The sequence below is a fragment of the Eurytemora carolleeae genome, unplaced genomic scaffold (assembly GCF_000591075.1).
Source record: "Eurytemora carolleeae unplaced genomic scaffold, Eaff_2.0 scaffold68, whole genome shotgun sequence".
NCBI lineage: Eukaryota > Metazoa > Arthropoda > Copepoda > Calanoida > Temoridae > Eurytemora > Eurytemora carolleeae.
Window position 1 is genome coordinate 27,259 of NW_019396093.1, and position 23,365 is coordinate 50,623.

The window sequence follows — 23,365 nt, forward strand, 5'->3', positions numbered from 1 at the left end:
TATCTTTCACTTGATTCAGATACAAGTTTTACGGGTGTCGGGTACCGTAATGAATCGGACGTGTACCTCTTTTAAAATATAATTCCTCGAAATTACTTGTACAGTCCCTTTAACATCGTGTGCAAAATATGTAAGTTTTCAAGGAGGCGTGATCTATAAATTCAGACAGACAAACGATCAGGAAAGTTCTCGAGTCATCAATCTGACAAGTTTGGATAAAATTTGTATTTGTTTAAATACAAATATGGGCATAATCCTCCCACAGTCCACACGGATTTACAATACCAAGAGCTTAATCTTATTCAAGCGGAAATATTGAAAGGACAGGAAAAACCTCCACTCAGGGGCGTATACAGGATTTTGTCGGGGGTAGGGGGGTTCAACCTTTTCTTACTTTCCAGTTTAAAGGGAGAAACGGCGGAAACCCCTGGGAAATTTCGTTTTCACTTATCAAGAGGGGGGCTCAGACTTATAGGCCCCCGTATACACCCCTGCCTTAAATCTTATGGTTGGGTTTGGATTCAAAACAAAGAACTCTAAATCCCCGGAAACTTGTAAGTCGTCTTCCATTCAATCAAGCAATATACAATTATTACTTTTTAGGCATGTATGTCCATCAGCTTGCTGGTAACAAGCAGTACACCTATATCAGTAACAAGGCCACGTGCGTCAAGAAGACAATATGGCGGCCCTGCGCCCACCAGCTATGACACACCAATCCTTCCTTCATCAAACTCTTTTACAAGTATTCAAGCAGGTAGATTTAGAACCATGCACTCGATACAAATAAATCAAAGTTTAGATTGAGTACGATTTAACTTTAAGACAAAAAATCACAAAAAAATTCAATTTATATACCTAAAATTGTTGGACGTGAGGAAAATTAAAAACATTTGTTTTGGTTCCGAAAAAGTTGGTTTGGGTTGTCAAAATAAAATGGTCGCAATTTTTACAATAAATATTTGGACCCCCTGTGCAAATTTATGATTGTTTTTACAAGCCTCCTTGCAAAATGCAAGAAGTTTTATGTGTATGCGAATTATACGTACGATAGTACACACTACACATAGTATAGGCAATCTTTCCAGCATCAAGTTTCTTCTAAAAAAGGCGGGATGAAAAGTAGGAAGTTTCAGAAAAGGCGGGATGAAAAGTAGGAATTTTCAGAAAAGGCGGAATGAAAAGTAGGAAGTTTCAGAAAAGGCGGAATGAAAAGTAGGAAGTTTCAGAAAAGGCGGGATGAAAAGTAGGAAGTTTCAGTAAAGGCGGAATGAAAAGTAGGAAGTTTCAGAAAAGGCGGGATGAAAAGTAGGAAGTTTCAGAAAAGGCGGGATGAAACGTCAAAATGGATTCTCAGTAGTAACTTGTAAATTCCAGATTCCTGAAATATGCGAAATTAACTATAGTTAGGAATTTAAACTAGGAATAGAAAATAAAAATCCCTGAAACCATGCAAATAAATATTCTAAACACATGGTTGCCCACAAAGAATGAGCCTTTAGAGAAATTACTCAGTTTTAAAGGGACTGCCGACGATATTTCATGTGACACCCAAAATCAAAGCGTTACATTCCCGATTTACAACGGTATCCATGAATGATGAAATTTAAAAAGAACCATTGTAGGATCACTTGATGATATGTCGGTTAACGAAAGTTTTATATTCATGATTGACAGCAGCTATAAATGTTTTAACTTTTAAATAATATTCAATAATTAATATCAAAATTATACTATCATGGTGATTTAAGAATAGTCTCATCTTCTGCAGGTAACGGTGTAGTGGTGTATTTTAGGGGTTTCTTAAAAAATCTATTTAAGAAAACGTTATATTTATTATTTGGAAATTTCGTTGTCTATAAAGCAGATATTTTAGAAAATTTTAATCAATGATTTGATAAATCTTTCTTTTATTATATCAGCTTATATTTATTTAATGATATTAAAAACAAAATGGAGAATCATCGAAATATCCTTCATTAAATATTACTTATCATCTCTGTAATCAATGCTGGCTTTACAATGTTTAATTGCAAAGAATGTATTTAAAAACGTGAGGTTTAAAAATATAGAAAGTTGTTGAAAAAGTATACAAAAAGTAAATGAAAAAGTACTCAAAATTAATTGTTTTTGGTTTTATTAGGTATTGGGAATTTTGATTTCCCTAGCGCTCTTTTTGTGTGAAAACAGTCTTACTCTTAGCAAAAATGGATAACAATCTACTGAATAGTAAGATTTATGAAAGCTGCGTAAATTGTTTATATCAATTTTTTTCAGGAGATTCCTATGGTTCACCCGGAGCTGTTCTAGGTATATTGGAATTTATAAAGTGGCTCTAAAATATTGTGGATTATTGTTGAAATGTTTTTACCAAATCGATTATTTAGTAGGTGGCAACAGAGAAATGGACCAATTATATACGACGTCACAAGTGTCAAATATAATAAGGAAAATGAAATTTTCTTACATTAGTTGACATGTTTTCCAAGATTGATTTAAAAAGTGTAAAAACAGAAATAAAGAACACATAACACTGCACTTAGTTTGCTGTAAGATAAGCACTTTATTCTAAAATTATCACTATTTTTAATAATTTTGTCGGACACAAAAACTGAATTGACACTTGTGACGTCAGAATACAGCTGTACTGAGAGTGTACAAACTCTTCGTTGCCATCTATTGTACTAAAATCTATTTGGGTTTTACTAACATTGTTTAATAAATGGGCACTGACAATAAACAGCACTGAAGCATATTTCCTTACTTCAAAGTAACCTTTTTCAGAAAATAAACTTTTTGTGATTTTTAATTGAATAATGTCGGACCCCTAAGTGAATGAATTATAGCAATCATGGCAATTTTTGATTTATTTGATCTTTTTAAATGATTGATTTAAAAAACGATTAATCATTTAGGAACACCCTCCTCCGTACTGGCACTACCAACCTATGGGGCGAGTAATGACTGTACAGTAGAGCGCAGTACGATAGATACAGGTACACTACAGTAGATACAGGTACAGTACAGTACGGTACAGACGGTACAGTACAATATATAGTTGTTTATATCTAATTGTGACATGGTAACCGCCAAGAATTTTTTTCTAAAAAAGTCCCAGGAATGCAAAACCCAGGACTTTATTTTCAGTGACATTTTGTCTTTTGGGACTTTCCAAAGTTTTTATTTCCAAGTTTTTTTGTCCCATGACTTTCTTTCATAAATTTGTGAAATATTAGGACTTTATTAAACTGGTTTACTGTTAACAAGTAAAATTACAATTTTCAAGCTCGGACTTCCTATAACCATGCACAGATAAAGCCAGTTTCTAGAAGTTGTAAAACGTCATTGTAAAATATATCAATTTAACAAATCATTTTGGGTTTGTATTGGCAAAAGTAATATTTTCACATCAGCAAATTTGGGCTAAATTGATTTTTCTAGGGGACTGTTTCTATAATTTAGTTTATGTTTACTAGGGGACTGTTCATATAATTCAGTTAATGTTTACTGGGGGACTGTTTATATAATTCAGAGTCATTGTAAAATATATCAATTTAACAAATCATTTTGGGTTTGTATTGGCAAAAGTAATATTTTCACATCAGCAAATTTGGGCTAAATTGATTTTACTAGGGGACTGTTTATATAATTCAGTTTATGTTTACTGGGGGACTGTTTATATCATTCAGTTTATGTTTCTTGGGGAACTGTTTATATAATTCAGTTTATGTTTACTAGGGGACTGTTTATATAATTCAGTTTATGTTTACTAGGGGTCTGTTTATATAATTCAGTTTATGTTTATTAGGGAACTGTTTATATAATTCAGTTTATGTTTACTGGGGGACTGTTTATATAATTCAGTTTATGTTTACTAGGGGACTGTTTATATAATTCAGTTTATGTTTACAGGGGGACTGTTTATATAATTCAGTCTATGTTTACTAGGGGACTGTTTATATAATTCAGTTTATGTTTACTAGGGGACTGTTTCTATAATTCAGTTTATGTTTACTAGGGGACTGCTCATATAATTCAGTTAATGTTTACTAGGGGACTGTTTATATAATTCAGTTTATGTTTACTTGGGGACTGTTTATATAATTCAGTTTATGTTTACTAGGGGAATGTTTATATAATTCAGTTTATGTTTACTAGGGGATTGTGCACAAGGAGGGCAGGAATGTACAAATCAGTGTGCAACTGTACAAGAGCAGGAACACAAACAATAATAATAATATCACGGTATAACAAACTCCTTCCGCACTTCCGGTTTTTTTTTCTTGCTCTGTTCTCTGGGCAAGGGCCTTTCGGATTCGTTTTTTTACTTTTTAGAAATTTCCCAAGAATCTTTGATATTTATCTAAACATTTAAAAAAATACATTGAAACAACTTTTTTGTTTTGTAAATGTATCACACTCCTGTACGTGTGTATTTTTAGCAATAAACTATATCTTATCTTATATTAAACCAGATTAAATATTTTCACTAAAAATATAATGTTGTATTATGATAATATCCCTGATTCTTGTTGGGCCTCTGAAAGTGACTGTAAGTGCAATTTCAATTGTGATTATAAATCTAAATCACTGCAATAAATAAATAAAACTAAATCACAATGTTACCCTTGAAAGCTATGCCTGAATATAGAGATATCCATGTTTTTTTTAAATTGATCATTTTGAATTGTGGTTTGTATAAAAAAAGTGATTAATGAATATATCCTTTAAAGTGACTAATGAATATCTCCTTTAAAAACAATGAATGACATTGTGAGAATTGATTACTTTTACGGCTAGAGGCTCGACGATATATGCTTCCATATTATTGATCAGATAATGTTTAAAAGTGTAATTCAGGGTTGTCCCTCTCTTGCATGTCCCCTGTAGGTTAAGAAGCTGAACAGATCCTTGAACTAAAGTTGAGTTGTCACATTAATAACAGAATAATACTGGCTCAGCCACCTTACATTGCAATTTTAAATTACAGGACATTCTGACTTTTGTTTAAACTGATACTTTCTTTTTCTTTCTAAATACATTTTTTTCAATCATAAAGCCAATTGAGAAAATCAAATATTTTTTTGAATTTATAATATGTAATCAAAATATTTGCTTTTCTTATTATAACTAAAGGAGCGCTATGAGATTTCAAAGCCAACCGGTAAAATTGCACCTAAAACATAAGTGCAACCACTGTATTTGTTCAGAATACCCTCGGAACATAAAGTTTTTTTTTACCAAGATACTGATTTGTGAAATATTACCGGATATTGAATCGCAAACCACATTTTCATCATTCTGATGCATGTTTATTTTGTTTCTAAATCATGTTTCTGTAGTTTGTAAAGTTGAATTCCTGCCACATATTTAATATTTTGGGGTTAAGGTTTAATAAAGCATAAAGGATTCAATGCAAAGAATACAAAGCAGTATTATATGGTCCTAGATGTATGAAGTTTGAATGCGATGCCACGTTTTTCTTTCTTCAAAAATATAATTTTGCAAAGATTTTACAGTTTGCAATTTACATATGCAATGCTCAACATTTTTGCATGATGTTGTTTACTTAACGCTCTCAAGGTTTTAATGTTAAACATTGTCATTTTTGTAAACATTGTTGAAAGTTTTTAATTCTCTTTTGGAACTTCTTACGCAGTTTGTTCATTTATCACATGGTCATGATTTTTTATTCTGAAAAGTCGCCAATACCATAACCCGTTGTTCAAACAATTTTTAATTTTGATTATGAATAATGAATATTTATTATCTTTTTAGAATTTTTTATTTTAAAATGTTTTTTTGTCATTTAAACTTCCGGTTCTGAATAAATAAATATTGTTGTTTATTGCTAAAACAGGACTGTTCTGGGTCTTCAGCAACACCCTCGTGTACAACTGTTAATGAAGAAAAATGTGAAACAAGATACGAAACCGTTTTTGAACAAGTTTGTTCACCGTCTGCTGCTCCTCAATGCACAACAGTCAACGAACAGCAGTGCACGACCGTTAACGAACAAGAATGTAAAACGGTGAATGAACAGCAGTGTTCAACAACCTATGCAACAGCAACCGAAAACGAGTGTAGAACAGTAAACGAGGAAAAGTGTGAGACCGAATATATGACTAAATACGAAGAGCAGTGTTCAACAGTCACCGAACAGCAGTGCAGTACTGTGAATGAACAGCAATGTTCAACAGTTAATGAACAGCAGTGCAACACTGTGTATGACACAGTGAGTGAAACTGAATGCGGAAGTACAAGTGAAAAAAAGTGCGAAACTAAATATGAACAGAAATGCGAACAGGTTTTTGAACAGCAATGCCAGCAGGTTTCTGAACAGCAGTGCCAAACTGTTAACGAACAGGCCTGTAAAACTGTGTACAGCCAGGAATGCAGTACAGTACAAGAACAGCAGTGTTCTACAGTTACCGACCAAGCATGCCAGGTAGATTAATACATGCTTATTTTAAAGGGACTGTAGGCATAATTGATTATCATTTTATAGAGTGGCAGTGTTTAATTCACTTGCACTTAACAGGCATAATATATCCTTATCTTTATTTTTGAAAGACGACGGAATTTGTCAGGATTCAACACTTTTTAAGATGAAAACGACGATATCTTTCGAATTGTTACTAAGATTGCAGGGGTTTAAAGGATACCCTTGTGAATCGAACATGTAATGCTTTGAATTAATTACGGCTTGAGTCCCTTTAAGATATTTTCAAACAAATTTTAATGACTGCCTTTTCATTATGAGAGTGCTACAAATCAATTCCTATATTACCAAAAATACCATGAGTTGGTTTACAACTAACGTTTTTTTCAACATTGATCTGTCATAAACTGACCCTTTAGAAACTTGACATGAAGTTAACAATTTAATTAGAACAAAATTAAATATTAGTTTGTTCTCTGAACATCCTAATCTAACCATTATATATATTTGTTATTATTTCCTGATTGGGTTGATGGGTTGTGTTTATTGTGTTTATTACTGGTAATGACTAGGACGGATATATTAATGAGGATGAAATTGTTATTGATGATGATGCCCTAAACAAAAGCATTAAATCGATGGATCGATCATATCTAATCCTTTCTTACCGTAGACGGTGTCTGAAGAGGTGTGTGAGGATGTAAATGAGGAGGTTTGTGATACTGTAAACGAACAAGTTTGTGAAACCATAGAGGAGAAGAGTTGTCAACCGACCTACAAACAGGAGTGCAGTACAGTACAGGATTTACAGGTAAACTCATAGTATTCTGTCCACTGTACAATGTACAGTATACAATGTACACACAGTGCATTAAAGTACAGTATTTACAAATAAACTTAGTTATTATGTACAGTGTACAATGTAGTATGTCCAATGTACAATGTACAAACAGGAGTGCAGTACATTACTGGATTTAGTGGAGAACTTATTGATTTGTACACCGTACATTGTACAGTTTTCAAGCAGAAATACAGTAAATTAAAGGATTTACAGTGTACAGTGTAGTGTACAATTAGGGTTACAGTACAGCAGCAGGGTTTATAGATGATTTCCATGTTTAACTACAATGCTCTTTGTATAGCTGGGCAGTACAGTCATCTATCTATCTATTTATCTTTCAATCTGTACAGTGTGAGAGTGTACCTGAGGAGAAGTGTACTACTGTACAAGAGGAGGAATGTGAGGATGTTGAAGAAGAAGATTGCTCGGTAACAATTTTTAAATTTTTTTTTTTTAAATTTGGTACAATGTACAACATTAACTAAGGTATTGTACTGCAGGAGGGTGAGACTGTTTGTGATACTGTTGATACAGAGGAGTGCTTTACAAAGTACGAAGAAGAATGTGAAACCGTGTACAAGGAACGTTGTTCAACTGAATATGAACTAGTGTGTACAACAGGTACAATAATACATTAAGAATATATAAAATATTGTGAAAAGTAATGTATTTTCAAAATTAAATAAAAAAAACGCACAAAAGTTTAAATTTGCACATTAATAATTTGATTATATTTTACATTAGTGTATAATTTATTCAAAACAAATGTGTGTGCATTAATTAATAAAATGAGATGCATAATTAGTTTAACAAACCCTCGCTATAATTACTCTGCACATTTTAAAGCTAAGGAATTGATTTCGTTTTAATTGACATTTAGTTTGCATTCATGCATAGCTAACTCAGTTTTACACTAGGTCTTTCTATAATTCTTAAAGCTTGCAAAGGCATTTTTTCAACTTTCGAATTAGGATGCGAATGATAATAATAATAATAATAAAAATGATAATGATAATAAAGTATACTGAGAACTGCCAGCCTGCCTATGGTCCAGGGTTTACTGAAGGGGAAGGGGAGGGGGAGGTGGAACAAGATTGCCAAACCATACCTGTAAATAACTGCAGGTTTGTTTACATTCAAGCCCGAAAAATTTTTCTTAAAAAAATTAAATGCCCAAAGGAACTGATAACTTGCTGTAAATTATAATTTGGTTATCCCTATATCTTTGCAACCTGTTGTCGTTAGATCAAATTTTTAAAGTCGGAAATATTAAAGGTTGCAAAATCAGGTTGCAAGGATATGAGAAATGCAAAATTGAAGTACGAGGCAAGTGTTCAGTTCCTTTATTTCAGTGACAATGCAGTTGCAAACAGAATCCGAATATATTTACCAACATAGTGTTAATTTTACTTATCAAACATTTCTGATTTATTTTAGAAATGTACCAAAACCAAATTGTCGACAAATCGCTGATGAGCAGTGTCGACAAGTACCCAAGAAGGAATGTGGTCGTGTGCCTGTTCAAAACTGTCGTCAGGTCAGTTTTTTTTCTTAAGGGATTTCGGGAAAACGACTAGTTTGTTAATCGATTATGCCCGTTAAAAAAATTGATAAAACTTTGCAGATTTCAAAACTGTATTCTGTCAAAGTTTGCTTTTATTAAACCTTGTAATATATTTACCCTAATAAAAATGGAAAAACGATCCAAAAACGATTAAAAAACGATTCGAAAACGATCCAAAAACGATCGTTATGACACGTTGGCGTTTAATCGTTTTTTGAATGCATCTTCTGTTAAGGTCAAAATTTTACATAGTGTTATAAAAGTAATAAACAATTTTACATAGTTGTTTTTCTTCACTATGCCAAATATTAACAGTGAAAGAAAATTAGGGCCAAAAACTATCAAAAAGCGAACCAACTGAATGCACATCACTACAAGAAGCTTTTCTTTAAAATTTCGAATTTAAAATTGTTTATTTGGAAACGTTTCCCATCCCTTAAATATGTATAAAGGCATTTCACAATAAGCACATGCGCACAACTTCATGTTATAAGCAACTACAGACTCAATATTTTAAATAATTTGAGAAATAAAATTAGATATTTAATCCCCTGTGAAGTTTTCTCCGTTTTTTTATCTGTTTTCATACGATAATGAATAATTTTGGACATATTTATCAACTATCTATAACAAATGTATATAATGTATATAAAAGCTCAATTTTCTCATAAAGCTCATTAATAGTTTTTTTCTTTTCATCTTCCCCCCCCCCCGCCTCCCTGTTCTCTAATGTTACCCCCCTGTTCCTCTCTGTTCCCTCTCAAAAACCATTAAACATATTACTGTCGAATCCGGAACTTAAAAGCCCCCTTAAATTCCTTAAATATACACATGTATGCTAATCAAAATTGAAAATTGAACATTTATGACGAGTTGAAAGAACCTTAAGACCTAAAAGACCTTGAATTCCCCGGCTTTAAGGCCAATAAAGTATCTTTAATATCGTTAGTTTGTGTGGCTTGATGAGGGTACTTATAGGGTTGTTAAATTGTTAATAGTGTATTGTTTCATTCTTCCCTTGGTTCTTTACCGATTTCGATATTGTTCCTTGATTAAATATAATATGTAAAAATAAATATTTAGAACAAAAGAAACCCATCCTTCATCCTTATTTCCTGACACAGTGCATACAGTTTACAGGGTGTCCCAATAAACATGAGAATTAAGAGACGAATTAAAATCGTCTTTGATATGAATTAGCATTTCACATATTTAAGATTCGTCTCCTAAAATTTATCTTCTGTGAACGGTTATTCTGCAAAACGTTGTATGATGTTCTGCAACATTTCTGCAAGATAAATAGTGAAGAAGAACAGCTACTGTGTTGGTCAACGAGAATTTCTCATTTCATTTAAGTACAAATATATGCATTAAAAAAATAAACAGAAAAATTCTTTTACATCTAGCAGACGAAACAGCAAGTGACCATACTAAATCAAAAAATCATTTACAAAGACGATTAAAAAATTGTCACTGTCCCATGCCATGTTTTATTGGGATTTGGGACACCCTGTAAACTCCCGAGGGTATACAAACGTGACAGTACATATAATGAGTTGAAAGATGATGATGATTGGTATAGTGTATAACAGTGTATAGATATGAAATTAAATAACACTTTTTAGAATGAAATTGTACCAGCATTAGAGGCCATGTTGCAGTCCGACCTGTTCGGCATGTGGGAAAATAAGAAAATCATGTTAAAAACTATGAACAATATGTTATGGATTTCTCTAAAACGAACAAAATGATATGACTTTTCTACCAGTTGGAGCAAATTTGATCTTAAATTGCCAAATTTGATCAAATAAAGAAAGGAAAACACCTTAAAATTATAAAGCATGCATGATCTCATCTTTTTGACAATTACTTGATTTCCTAAAATGAATGTGGTAGACAAAAATATGGTCCCAAGGCCGAAAGTTTGTAAAAAGTTGAATGAATGAGAGAATATGGTTCCGACAAACGGATCTATGCTCAGGATTATGCGATTTTTATAGATCTGTAGTCTGTGCACGGTTGTTTAAACAAGGATATTTGCATAACAGACACACACATAGATCTACAGACAGACACACAGACATCCTTTCTTACTTGTTGACCCCCGTGTGAAGTTTATTATAATGTTATAAGTAGTTTACTCATGGTAGAAATACGGATGCAAGGCCTCGACGAATAAAATATTTTTGAAGCAAACATTTTTATAAAACTGACACAATTTCTAGCATACCTTTGATATTAAGCCTTTCGCCAATCCCCAAAAAATGTACCAGCGGTAACGGATAACTAAACATTTTTTTAAACTCTGTAAAATTCTCACATAGATCCAGACTGCTAAAAAAAGTGGCATCAATTTTAAGGATGGATTTTTAAAAAGTGAGATAAAATAATTTCACAGTTTTATTGTTTCCAGTGTATACCTAGACATCCTGTAAGTAGTAAAATTTGAAACAACTCAATTGGTCTGAAATATATTTGTTTCAACTTTGATCTCAAACCCTGGAAACATATGGTTATATTCAACCTTGCTCAAGAGCATGATTTGCAACCAGGTTGAAAACCATAATTTCATCTTTTTATTCTAGACGGAAGCAGGCTGCAGTACAGTAACAAAACCTGTTTGTAAACAAGTAGATAGGTAAACAATGCTTTTTATGTCTTTTTTATAAATTAATTATTTTCGAAGTTTATTTATGTCGAAAAAGTCTACATGTAATCGTAATACTAATTTCAAGTGACCTTTTTTTACAAAGTGGACTGTCCGATTTACAACCGTATCGATGTTATCCCTCTGAAAGTTAAAAATTCTGAAAATGTCATTTTTTCTTTTCACTTTTATTGAGAAAACTCAATAAGAATAATCAATTTTAAGGTAGATACTGAATAAGGATATTTCCTTCATGCTTGATCAGACAAAAGATTTAAAGTGTACCGTTGTGAAACGGACATGCCACTCTGCACAAGAATCATATAACTGACTACAACGACATAGATATATTCAATCTTTATCGACACATTTAAGCCATATTTTGATTTCTTATTCAATATCATACGGAAATAGCGTATACAAACTTTAATCACTTAAAGGTTGTTGAGACCCATGAGAGTTCTATCTCATTATCCTGTATCGAGAAATTGATATAAACTGTGTCAAATTTATACGAAAATCTATATTTATATATATAATGTTTTATAAAAATAGTAGGTTTAAAACGTATCAATTCAGCAAAAACACAACCATTTGAAAACAACGATATACCAGAGGAGCCTAAGAAACTTAGGTTGGCTCCTATTATTATTTGAATTTAATAATTTTTTCATTTTTAATAGATATAATTGATAATACAATAAATACGTTCGTGTCATGTGGCCAGAACTCCCACCATTATTACGTGACTCCGTCTGTATTACGTGACCAGTATACCGTGATTCCATTGGTGGGAGTTCTGGTCATATGATACGAACATATTTTTATTATATCATCAAGTAGCTGGCGTTGCCCGTGGATAAAAAAATTTTAAATAAAAAAAATTTTAAATTTCTTTTTTTCAACCTTTACCATGAATGTCCACAAAAACTTCAGTACAATCTGTCCAGCCGTTCGGCCGGCTATACGAAACCAATATATATGAATGTCTTGTTGTAAACTTGTATTATATAGATTATATTTATGAAAAATGAAAAATTATCAAATTAAAATAATAATAGGAGCAAACTTAAGTTTCTTAGGCTCTTCTGAAATATCATGGTTTTCAGATTGGTTGTGTATTTGCTGAAAATAAAGTATAAAAAAGTATAAAATAGCAAACACAAAAAATCTTCATTTAATCGGTGAAATGACATTTAAAGTTAAGGCTCTCTGACTTTTAACCAGGAATAGGTTACGTGAGGAAAGGAAGGGTTATTAGAAATTACGTCTAGATCATAGTCTAGATATATCTAGATCATGGTCTAGATATATCTAGACGTACCATGGTCTAGATATATCTAGATCATGGTCTAGATATATCTAGACGTACCATGGTTTAGATATATCTAGACGTACCATGGTCTAGATATATCTAGATCATGGTCTAAATATATCTAATCTTATAAATGTTTGATATGAATTATTGTTGTAGAGAGGTTTGTGAGACAATCCAGAGAAATGATTGTAGACCAGTCTCCAGGCAGGAGTGTAACCAGGTACAGGGTCAACAAATAAACATGAGAATAAATACAGGGTGGACCAAAATACATAATTATTAAGCCCCCTGCACAAATAAACATCATAATAAATACAGGGTAAACCAATAAATATGAAAATTGATACAAGGTGAACCAATAAACACAAGAATTGATACAGGGCGGGCCAATAAACATGGGAATCAATACAGGGTGGACCAAAAAACTTGAGTATTAATACAGGGTAGACCAAAATACTTAAGTATCAATACAGGGTGGACCAAAAAAATATGAGAGCTAATACAGAGTCAACCAATAAACATTGGAATTAATACATGGTGGATCAATAAATATTGGAATTAATACAGGGTGGATCAATAAACATTGGAATTAATACAGGGTGGACCAATAAACATTGGAATTAATACAGGGTGGATCATTTATTTTTACTCAATTTTTTTTCTTGAAAGGTTCCTGATGAAAGCTGTATTAGCACCCCCCGGCAGCAGTGCAGTACAGTTCCACGTCAACAGTGCAGTACATTACCCAGACAGCAGTGTCGTACTGTACCTAACCAGCAGTGTTCTCCAGTATCTAGACAAGAATGTACATCTGTTCCAAGGGAACAGTGCCAACAGGTTCCTCAACAGCAGTGCAGTACAGTTCCTCAACAACAGTGCAGGTTAAATACATATATAAGAATTAGTTTGTTGAACTGCAGTGCATATATATAGTGATGGGACATAGCTTCGTTCGTTAAAAAAACACTTTAAAAAGTTTTCAGACTTTTAGAGGCTTTCTTAAAAATTTAAGATGTTTTACAAATTAAAAAATAGTTTATTCTAAAAAATACAGAAAATACTTTGTTATTCCTTTTGTGTTTTCTGTGCAAGGGCGAATGCAGGAATGATTTGAAAAAACGTTTTTACTTATCGGGAGTAGGGGACTTTTTTTTCTATACCACCACCTTGTAAAATGTGCAATGTTTATTACTTCGTTATCCTCCTATCAAATGGCAGCAAAATTTTCAATTGGTTTAATTTGATTGGCGAAGAATCTTTAAAGTCACGAGTTCATTTTTTAGTAATGTTCCAAGAGAAGAATGTTCCTCCGTTCCACGACAAGTTTGTGAACAGGTTCCTACGGAACAGTGCTCTAGTGTCCCAAGACAAGAATGCAGACCCGTGGAACGCCAGGTTCCCAGACAGGAATGTTCAACAGTTCCAAAGGAACAGTGCAGCAGTGTTCCCCGCCAGCAGTGTTCCAGTGTTCCAAGACAAAGTTGTATATCAGTTCCAAGAAGGTAAGCTGCTAAATAAGTTTGTATTTCAAAAACGCACTGTTCCATTAAGCCTGTGCTTAGTGCTATTTTTTCTGAATCTATAACTTTGTGTTCCGGAAAGGAAAAAAAGAAGCGCTACTGAAATGTACTGTACTGTACTGTACTACTGAAATGGTTAACTGTACGCTATGGAATATGTTCTTAAATGGTAAACTGTGCAATGTGTTTCTTAAATGGTAAACTGTGCAATGTGTTCCTGAAATGGTAAACTGTGCAATTTGTGCTCCTGAAATGGTAAACTGTGCAATTTGTGTTCCTAAAATGGTAAACTGTGCAATTTGTGTTCCTAAAATGGTAAGCTGTGCAATGTATTCATAATATGGGGAACTGTGCAATGTGTTCCTGAAATTTCAATTCAGATATGTGTTCCTTTAATACTCCAGGGAAAGAAAGTTCAAAACCGTGATACATAAGCACGGTTTTTAACTTGCTTCCCCTGAACCTGTCCTCTTAAAATTTAATCTAACGAATATTTAAGAAGATTTATTGCTGTGAGTATGATGAACAATGAATTGAAGATCATTGTTTAAACTTACTTTACAATCAATTTAGGTTCCCACATTCAAAACATTTTAAAACAATTCCTTTTCCTCTTTCCCCATTATTCCATGTTAAACATTGCATGCACAAAGGATTTTTTCTTTATTTCCACCGGCCAAAACCAAATCTTTTCATAAGTGTTTCTTATTTAAAAATGCAGTTTAACTTCCTATCAAGAAGTTTAGCGTATGCTTGCATACAGTACACGAGACGTTTTATGAAGTACGCTGGCTATCACTTTCTTATAACAGGAAGGGAAAATTCAGTAAGGTAGTAGGTATTAGGTAGTAGGTAGTAGGTAGTAGGTAGTAGATAGTAGGTAGTAGGTAGTAGGTAGTAGGTAGTAGGTAGTAGGTAGTAGGTAGTAGGTAGTAGGTAGTAGGTAGTAGGTAGTAGGTAGTAGGTAGTAGGTAGTAGGTAGTAGGTAGTAGGTAGTAGGTAGTAGGTAGTAGGTAGTAGGTAGTAGGTAGTAGGTAGTAGGTAGTAGGTAGTAGGTAGTAGGTAGTAGGTAGTAGGTAGTAGGTAGTAGGTAGTAGGTAGTAGGTAGTAGGTAGTAGGTAGTAGGTAGTAGGTAGTAGGTAGTAGGTAGTAGGTAGTAGGTAGTAGGTAGTAGGTAGTAGGTAGTAGGTAGTAGGTAGTAGGTAGTAGGTAGTAGGTAGTAGGTAGTAGGTAGTAGGTAGTAGGTAGTAGGNGGGGGGGGGCGTAGTCAGCGTAGAACAGACTCTCTCTTATAATTCCACAGAAAGATCGCCTGTTCTACGCCGACTACGCGTAACTCCTTTGTGCTTCTGTCTCAAGGTTATTTTAATCTATATTAATCTAAAATCAATATTTTTAGAGAAGGGGGTGGGCAGGAACAGAGCAGGGTTAATATATAAATATATTCTAGTGATGGGGGTGTGCAGAAATAGAGAAGGGTTAATATATAAATATATTCTAGTGAAGGGGGTGGGCAGGAAGAGAGCAGGGTTAATATATAAATATATTATAGTGATGGGGGTGGGCAGAAATAGAGATTGGTTGATATATAAATATATTCTAGTGAAGGGAGTGGGCAGGAAGAGAGCAGGGTTAATATACAAATATATTCTAGAGAAGGGAGTAATATACCAAGAAGCAGGGTTAATCAATAAATATATTCTAGAGAAGGGAGTGGGGAGGAAGAGAGCAGGGTTAATATATAAATATATTCTAGTGAAGGGAGTGGGCAGAAAGAGAGCAGGGTTAATATATAAATATATTCTAGAGAAGGGAGTGGGCAGGAAGAGAGCAGGGTTAATATATAAATATATTCTAGTGAAGGGAGTGGGCAGGATTGTAAGCAAGTCCCAAGACAGCAAGAGACTCAGCAATGCAGGAATATACCAAGACAACAGTGTTCTCAATCAGCAAGGTAATGTAGATAATTATAGAAAATTAAATGAATTGAAAAAATTAAATTGAAATGACCATCCCTTTAAAAAATGAGACATATTCGATTAACAACGGTAATCTGATTAATAATGTGGAAGATGGGGTTGTTTTTATTTGATAAAAAGATTTTTAATTCTTTTCCTTCATTGTTATTGAAGCAGAAATTCTTATATCATTGCTAGAAATACCACATTAGGCCGTTGTTAATTGGGCATGCCATTTTATAAATGGAGATTATCTTTAAATTACGTCAATATACTTTTTTTACGACACACATATGCTTATATATATTTATATATATAATTCTTTACCACACACAGATACTTATTCTTTAACCCCTTGTCTGGGTTCCATGTTAACCTTTTTGTTTATTACACTGCAATCTAATACGGCATAAATAATTTTGCAAACCACAGAGCTGAATATAGGGATAAATTCACATACTGTAGTATGATTATTAAGTTTAGTCATATAGAGAAACACAATATATGAGAATTGACACACATTTCAAGCTTCTTTAAAATTAAGAGAAGTTAAGTCTATTTTCTATCCAAAAATGAAAAAGAACAGATTGTTTTAATAGATGATGATTGTCTGATGCTTTTTAAAAATCTATTAGAATTAAATTTGAAATTGTAACCTACCTCTTACAATTTCACAATCTTGGGAAGAATCCACATCCTTTTTTTATCAAATTACATTTTTTTGATTACTTGTTTTTAAACTATTGCATTCCAACAATTACTAGTCATATACACCAAACTGGCCCAATAAAAAAAAATAATTTACATGGACAATAGTTATAATATTGAATGACCTTGAACTTGGCTTGTACGGTTCACAACGATACCCATTAATCTTTTGCCTTAATATCCTAATTTTCTCCTTCAGTTGAAGTTTGCAACTAAAGTTTTTTTTACCAATGGAAACTGTATATAGGGCGATAATTTATAATTTCTAGCTTGTAAACTGTAAAGAGCTAGGGTTGAGTGAAGGTTACATATTCTGTCTCTTTCTAAACATCTTCATATCTCATACAGAAAACGTTTAATCATTCAAACCTTGGCCATGTATGCCCAACCCAGGAGCTGGTTGTCAGGAATCATCATGAGTTGAAAATCTTTGAGTAATAAGTATAATTTTTGTGCATTACACCTGCAATGTGTATCCTTACATAGAAATAAACCATGATATATAAAGATAGGCCTAGAAACTGTAGATGTTGTTTTGGTTGGTATTTGGTTTCTTTTTGAGTTTAAAGTGTGAAGACATTGGGAAAAGTAGTGTCTCTTTTTATTTTAAAAACACATTAACCGACTTTTATTTCAGTCCTCAGTGTAAGAGTGTACCAAGAGAGAAGTGCCAGCCTGAATGTCGCCCAGTTTATTGGTGCAAGAAGTGTGGAGGATCCTCGGGTTCTAGTAGTTCTTCTCCAGGTTCTTCAGGTGGTTACTCTGGAGGCTCTTCAAGCTCACTTGCAGGAGCATCCAGTCCAGGAGTGTCTTATTCCAGTCCAACTTCAGTGGTATCAACAAACTATGGCTCACCTTCACAAGGCTCTAGTTCATCTGTATCAAACAGCTATTCCTCTCCAGGTGGATCAAGTAGTAGCGGAGATTTATATGGTTCACCAGCATCAGCTCCTGTAAGTAACTCAGGATTTAGCTCTTCACTAACATCAGCTACAAGTGGAAGCTCAGACTCTTATGGCTCACCAGCATCAGCTCCTATTAGCAGCTCTGGATTTATTACTGCAGCATCTACAGCTACAAGTGGAAGCTCAGACTCTTATGGCTCACCAGCATCAGCTCCTGTAAGCAGCTCTGGATTTAACTCTCCATCATCTACAGCTACAAGTGGAAGCTCAGACTCTTATGGCTCACCAGCATCAGCTCCTATTAGCAGCTCTGGATATAACTCTGCAGCATCAACAGCTACAAGTGGAAGCTCAGACTCTTTTGGCTTACCAGCATCAGCTCCATTAAGCAGCTCTGGATTTAGCTCTGCAGCATCAGCAGTTACAAGTGGAAGTTCAGATTCTTATGGTTCACCTGCTTCTGCCCCTGTAAGTAGTTCAGGATTGAGTTCCCAATCATCCTTCTCCTCAAGTTCAAACAGTGGATCAGACTCATATGGTACTCCTGCTTCTAATCCACTAGGTAGCAGCTCATTTGGTGGTAGTTCTAGCTTGGCTGTGTCTTTAAACATTGGATCTGACTCCTATGGTATCCCAGTTTCTGCCCCTGTAAGCTCTGGATATAGCTCACCAGTTGGATCAAATTCAGAAAACAGCTTCACAGTTGGTTCTCCAGTTTCTAGTGGAAGATCCAATACATTGGGCTCCTCTGTATCTACCTCTGGTAATAGTGGTTCATCAGGGAGCTCTTCAGATTCTTATGGAACCCCTGTGTCTAATCCTTTGTCTAGTAGCTCAGCTAGCAGCTCAGCTTCAAATGATGCATCTAATTCTTTTAGTAAGGCTGGATCTGAATCTGTAAGCAGTAGTGTACAAGGTAGTTCATCTGAATCCTATGGTTCTCCTGTATCTGCTCCGGTAAGCAGTAACTTATTTGAGAGTTCATTACCAAGTGGAGCACCTAGCAGCTCATCTGACTCATATGGCACCCCAGTATCATCTCCTGTCGATAGTTCTACATTTGACAGCTCATTGCCAAATGACATTTCAAGCAGCTCTTCTGACTCATATGGCACCCCTTCAGGTGCACCTAGTGGAAGTGATACTTTTGGAGTATCATCAGGATCAGTTGCATCTAGCAGTAACACTGATTCTTATGGTTCCCCAGCTTCCCCTGCTGTCAGCTCATTCGAAAGTGCTTCAGGAATTATTGAGTCTAACAGCGCATCAGATTCTTATGGTATTCCAGCACTTGCACCAGTAATCAGTAACAGTTTTGGAGTAGACGCGGTGGCTTCCGGTAGTGACTCAGACTTCTATGGTACTCCAGCTTCTCCTGCTGTCAACTCATTTGAAAGTGCTTTAGGAGTTATTGAGTCTGATAGTGCATCAGATTCCTATGGTAACCCAGCACTTGCACCTGTAAGTGAAACTAGTTTTGGAGTAGAAGCAATTGATTCCAGTACTGACTCAGATTCCTATGGTACTCCAGCTTCTCCTGCTGTCAGCTCATTTGAAAGTGCTTCAGGAGTTATTGAGTCTAACTCTGCATCAGATTCATATGGTACCTTAGCACTAACACCTGTAAGTGATAACACGTTGGGAACTTCTGATAGCAACTCTGACTCTTATGGAACACCTCAATCTTCACCCGTGAGCACTAAAGTTGACTCAAATGGCACTCCTTCCTCTTCTCCTGCAGAATCAGTTCAGAGTAATTCAGAATCTTATGGTTCACCTGCTTCCAATCCAATCAGCTCATCAGTATCTCAAGCTGAAATTTTAGAGGAGGCAGAGGACTCTTACAGTTCTTCTGTGGCTTTGAAAGATGATTTAAAATCTGGTGGTAACAATGATGAATACGGATTACCAATAATTGACAATTCAGTATCAGTGGATTTAAGAGATGACCTTGTGCGTGAATCAGTTCCTGATCTTAACCGTGAGGCATCAGATTCTTATGGAATAAATGAAGCATCAGAGGATGATTTCCTCCCAGCAGTATATCAACCTCAGGCCAACATTCCAGTAAATGACTACTACAGCTCATCTGAACCAGATTTAGACGATCTGCCTACTCTGTATAGATCACAGGCTGTGTCAGATATCTCAGCAGAATCATATGGAAGCCCACAGGCAGAAGTTGGCAGTCTGATTGATCTTAGAACTACCAATGAGGAGGCATCGGAGCTCTATGGAATTCCTTTGGACGATGCAGACTCCATAGAGGCTCTGTACGGCGCACCATCTTCAGAATCTCAGTCTACAATATTCATTGATATAGCTAGTCCTGTAGATACATATGGAGGAGGTGAGATTGAAAATGACGTTGGACCAGATCTAACCAGTTTAGATATTTCAAGCTTATACAATTCTCCTGTAGGGTCTGACGAGCAGGCCTCTTATAATTCTGTCAACCAGGAATGATATTAAGTACAATTAAAAGTATAATATGAATATCTTTAAGCAAACAGAGGGCATTAAGAAACATTTAAGCAAAAGTAATCAATACTTAATTATGCATAAAATTTAGTTTATTCGACGCAAAAGAAAATTGTTTCCTGTAACAGAAGATCTTGATCTACAGGCAGTGCCTTCTTTCAGGTAACTATTCAAACCTTAAACCTTCAAATCTGTCTAAAAAAGTGACCACACTCTAGGGTTTATTAGTGTCCCAGCAAAGATAGCGTAAAGTCTTCTTTCTTTGGTAATGAATTAACCATATATGTTCACATCAAACACACCCCCTCCTCTCTGTATTTAAATGATTTTTTTTATGTGCAATGACATGTGGAAAATCAACTGTAAACTCCTGGGAAATGTAAATAGAAGAAGACAAGTAGAGTTAACCAAGGGCAAAATAACAATACACACACACACACAGATTTTTATTTCGTCTTTTCATGTGGCAACATCGTTCAGAGAGAATAATGGAAATATATAAACTTTAACTGATAATATGAATAAAAATCTACATATAAGTTTTCTATTTGTTTTTTATATTTCTGCCTGTTTGTTTAGCTTACCGATGTACACCGAAGCACCGGGAGTTGATGCAACTTTTGCGGATTACGGTTCCTCAGGTAAAAATTTATTTTATTAAAGGGACTGTTCACCTTATTTTTATTAACCTTCCATTTAAAGAGTTTCATGCACGATACACGGTTATGCTCTTCATTTATCTTAAAAAGAGATACTTTCTACCTTGCTAAAATCCACTATTAATTATACCTAGAACAATTAATTGAAAATTACCCATTTTCTAACAGAAAACCAAAGATATCTTCATAATTCATATAGGCGAAAAGGTTTCCATATTGAATCTGACATGTGAATTTTTAAATAAAGTTCTACTGAAAATTACGTTGATAATTTTATTCTTTTTATTTAATTTTCCATAATGAGCTAAATCTATTTTTTAGATGAATAAGTGAAACCCTGAATCTCTCCTGCAGCTGAAGTATAAAACTACAATATATATTTATAATATTTATACTATTTATTTTATTTATGCTATTTATGTAATTTATTAATGTTATTCTATAAAGCAGTGTAATTTCTAAAAAAAAAGATAGGTTCTGTTGTGAGTACAAGCATACCTTATGTTATAAAGGCTGCCTACTTTTAATATCTATAAAATATTTTGTTTCTTTCTAAAATTGAGATTCCCACTTTAAACGACGAATACTAAAACAAATCTAACTATTCTTATTTTCTAAAACTTGTATACTGTATCGTATTCGTTATATTTTATTATCAACTTAAAGGGACTGTAAACGTAAAGGCAGTTTCCAGGCACTAAATTTCCAGCAAGAAAAATAAGAATATCTACAATTAATCCTTGATTCGACAACAGTTTAAGGGTTCTTTCCTAAATTGGACACGCTACTCTATTAATAGAGAGTCATTTAAAATTACGTATCAGTCCCTTTAAAGGTGTTCTTGTGAAATCTCTGTTTTCAGTAATTTAATTATTATCAGATTTTGCCCACTTTTTCAAGTGCCATTGTTTATCCATCCAATTATTGAGCTTTAAAATGTATGGGGATAAAATTTAAAAGTTTTAAAATTCTCGTCAAGGGTAAAAAAAAGTTTTTTATTACTGACCGTAACTTTTTTAAATATTACCTCTAATTCTATGATTTTATTGTATAACACATTTAAATTTGTTCTTTTAAAGCTTTAAAATTCAGCGTTTTCTGTTAAAAGATGTATGTGCATTTTACACCCTGGCTTTTTATTTTTTATTATAATACTTTTCTTAAAACAAAATTCGTTTAATATTTATCCTCCGGCAATTTAAAGATAACCGAGGGTTTAATTTGATAAACAGTCTCGCATGCCGTGCAGTTTATCTTATTAGACGGCCCAGCATTCATCTCAGACTTCCTTAAACGGAAGAGGATGAAATCAATCAATTCAGTAAATTCAGTTAGAAGGATGTTCATGTTTATTTACTACACTAGTCGAGCTGTTTCTTGTTACCTAAGCCTTAATTATTAAAACAGTTTTTTTGTTAATTTTATAGTTTACACTAAATAAATGTTATTTTCCTTGTTGTAAAATCCTAAGTTAAAAAAAAATTCTATCCGTGTAACTGTAAAGTTCTCCAAATGATAAAGATTGAAAGCAATGGTAAACACTTATTGATGTGTTTTAATGTATCACTCTTGGAAAAAAGCATTCAAAATTCTGGAATCATTAGTTGTGTGAGCATTTGAAAGGAAGCCGGCATTTAAGAGGTTTGTTTGAGTGCTTTCCCGTCAAAAGAATTAATTAATAATTAAACTACATGTTTTGGTTTTGCTTTCAACTTAAATTGTGGAAAAAATGGTTTAAGAATGAGATGGAAAGTATTGTGTAGGAGGGTGGGGGGGAATGAATGCACTACACATGAACTGAAAAAATAGTAAAACTAAAGCAAATGGGCCGATAGAGAGAGAGAGATGCATATTAAATGCTTCAAGCTAAGATGTATAAAATTATAAATTGACCCAAATTTAAGAGATCAGTAACATATGCTGTTATAATATCTATCTATCTATCTATCTATCTATCTATCTATCTATCTATCTATATATCTATCTATCTATCCGTCTGTCTGACTATCTATCTATCTATCTATGTATCTATCTATCTTTCTATCTCTCTGTCTACCTATCTATCTTTCTATATCTATCTATCTATCTAACTTTCTGTCTGTCTAAATTTAAGCTAAAATTACTATTTTAAAAGCTGTACTAAAGAAGTTTATTTTGATTAAATCTATGGAACTATGCGCGTATAGAGCCTATACCTCTTTGTGTTATTAAATTAATGTTAGGGTTAAAATTACTTTGTATAGCCCCTCACACTATGAGTTCAATTTAGATGTAGGTTCAACCATATATATAATAACATCATCATATTGCAAACTATTATGT

At 33.8% G+C, this 23,365-nt stretch overlaps 1 protein-coding gene across 1 annotated transcript in view; it reads left to right on the plus strand.

The window, feature by feature from the left end:
• The window catches only part of LOC111718479 (mucin-19), a 42,080-nt gene extending 19,573 nt beyond the window's left edge, over positions 1 to 22,507 (plus strand). Inside the window, exons 3-21 of the mRNA XM_023494091.1 lie at positions 604 to 757; positions 2,278 to 2,310; positions 2,916 to 2,996; positions 4,159 to 4,217; positions 5,861 to 6,448; positions 7,116 to 7,253; positions 7,634 to 7,711; positions 7,784 to 7,904; positions 8,302 to 8,407; positions 8,721 to 8,820; positions 11,433 to 11,485; positions 12,969 to 13,032; positions 13,482 to 13,693; positions 14,096 to 14,314; positions 16,191 to 16,286; positions 17,636 to 20,363; positions 20,476 to 20,546; positions 20,964 to 21,025; positions 21,365 to 22,507. Coding sequence (XP_023349859.1) covers positions 604 to 757; positions 2,278 to 2,310; positions 2,916 to 2,996; positions 4,159 to 4,217; positions 5,861 to 6,448; positions 7,116 to 7,253; positions 7,634 to 7,711; positions 7,784 to 7,904; positions 8,302 to 8,407; positions 8,721 to 8,820; positions 11,433 to 11,485; positions 12,969 to 13,032; positions 13,482 to 13,693; positions 14,096 to 14,314; positions 16,191 to 16,286; positions 17,636 to 20,363; positions 20,476 to 20,546; positions 20,964 to 21,025; positions 21,365 to 21,372 — 4,971 coding nt within the window. The 3' untranslated portion in view covers positions 21,373 to 22,507. The remainder of the gene's footprint in view (positions 1 to 603; positions 758 to 2,277; positions 2,311 to 2,915; positions 2,997 to 4,158; positions 4,218 to 5,860; positions 6,449 to 7,115; positions 7,254 to 7,633; positions 7,712 to 7,783; positions 7,905 to 8,301; positions 8,408 to 8,720; positions 8,821 to 11,432; positions 11,486 to 12,968; positions 13,033 to 13,481; positions 13,694 to 14,095; positions 14,315 to 16,190; positions 16,287 to 17,635; positions 20,364 to 20,475; positions 20,547 to 20,963; positions 21,026 to 21,364) is intronic.
• Positions 22,508 to 23,365: the final 858 nt, after the last annotated feature.